The sequence below is a fragment of the Penaeus monodon genome, chromosome 25 (assembly GCF_015228065.2).
Source record: "Penaeus monodon isolate SGIC_2016 chromosome 25, NSTDA_Pmon_1, whole genome shotgun sequence".
Lineage (NCBI taxonomy): Eukaryota > Metazoa > Arthropoda > Malacostraca > Decapoda > Penaeidae > Penaeus > Penaeus monodon.
The window spans coordinates 20,462,006-20,463,195 of NC_051410.1; the positions used below are offsets into that span (position 1 = coordinate 20,462,006).

At 40.8% G+C, this 1,190-nt stretch overlaps 1 protein-coding gene across 1 annotated transcript in view; it reads left to right on the plus strand.

Annotated features, from left to right (window-relative positions):
* Positions 1 to 688: 688 nt before the first annotated feature.
* LOC119589109 (carbonic anhydrase 2-like) overlaps positions 689 to 1,190 on the plus strand; it is a gene marked incomplete at its 5' end in the record, with an annotated part of 2,336 nt that continues 1,834 nt past the window's right edge. The window contains 2 exon segments of the mRNA XM_037937685.1: positions 689 to 760; positions 999 to 1,169. Of these exon segments, the coding sequence (XP_037793613.1) occupies positions 689 to 760; positions 999 to 1,169 (243 nt within the window).

A 1,190-nucleotide genomic window follows, 5' to 3' on the forward strand; every position in this document is an offset into this window, starting at 1 on the left:
CTATTTCCTCTTTAAATATCCTCATGGATATTCTAACAAGCGACTGCCACAAAATTTGTCGATGTCGAATCAAAGCCGCGTTTCGAAGAATCACCTTGACTGGTTTATCATTCGTGTTCGGTTTGGCTCATAACCAAACTGCGCTAAATTAAGATTTGTTTTTTTTTCAAGTGGATTGACGCATACGTATGGGGTAAGTGTGTACTTTTATATTCATTCACTCAAATGCATTATAAAAAAAAAAACATGTTTATCGTGAAATCCCCCTAAATGCGTTTGGCCTCTTGACTTTATCATGATTCTCACTGTAACATGACGGTCCTTGGTTCAATTACTAAGTGTGGATGAATGCGTTATGTCCATGACCGATCTCCACAGTACACAGCCTATTGATCTTTGTTTATCACTAATTTGGATATTCCTGTAAATAATATTTAAACCACGATGCGTCACATAACCTTCTCCTTAGGACTACTATATTCTTCTCGGTTCAGCGTATTTGATATTAATCACCACATAGCGGACCTTTCACTCACATTTTGATGATCAACTGAGCTTATTCTTTAGCTTAGGCGGCGTTAATCAGTTTTCACAAAGTATCGCAATGTTTTTGTTACTTATAACTGCCTTACTGTAATTTTACGTTGCTGATGCTAACTTCTGTGTTTTCTTTATTACCACTTACCAGCTCCCACCGAAGCTCCCACTACAGCTGCCCCCCCACCTTCGGCACCTTCATGGGGTTACGAGGGCGAAGGAGGTAAACAGCAACTCATGGCATTAATGTTTTCCGTGCAGATAAAAAAATAAATTTCCCACAGTGGATGTTAGAACTTTATATCTGCTAAGCAAGTGGTTGTTGATCCGCACTTTCTTCTGCTATAAGTTTTATAACGTGGAATTCATAACCCCGACACGGAAGAAAATTATTAATGAAAATGAAATTTAAGAGAAGGTGCTTTTCGCCTCCTTGATAGTTGTATTCGTCCCGCTAACAGGTCCCGAGAATTGGGCGACGCTGTTTCCCAATTACTGTGCTGGCAACAGTCAGTCCCCGATCGCCCTGAATGGACTCGAAGCCACTGCCAAGAGTTCCTCCGACGCCTGGGTGCTGGACAAATACGACACCATTCCCATTGATCTCAAGATTGAAAACAATGGACACTCAGGTACCATACGTATATGCTGAA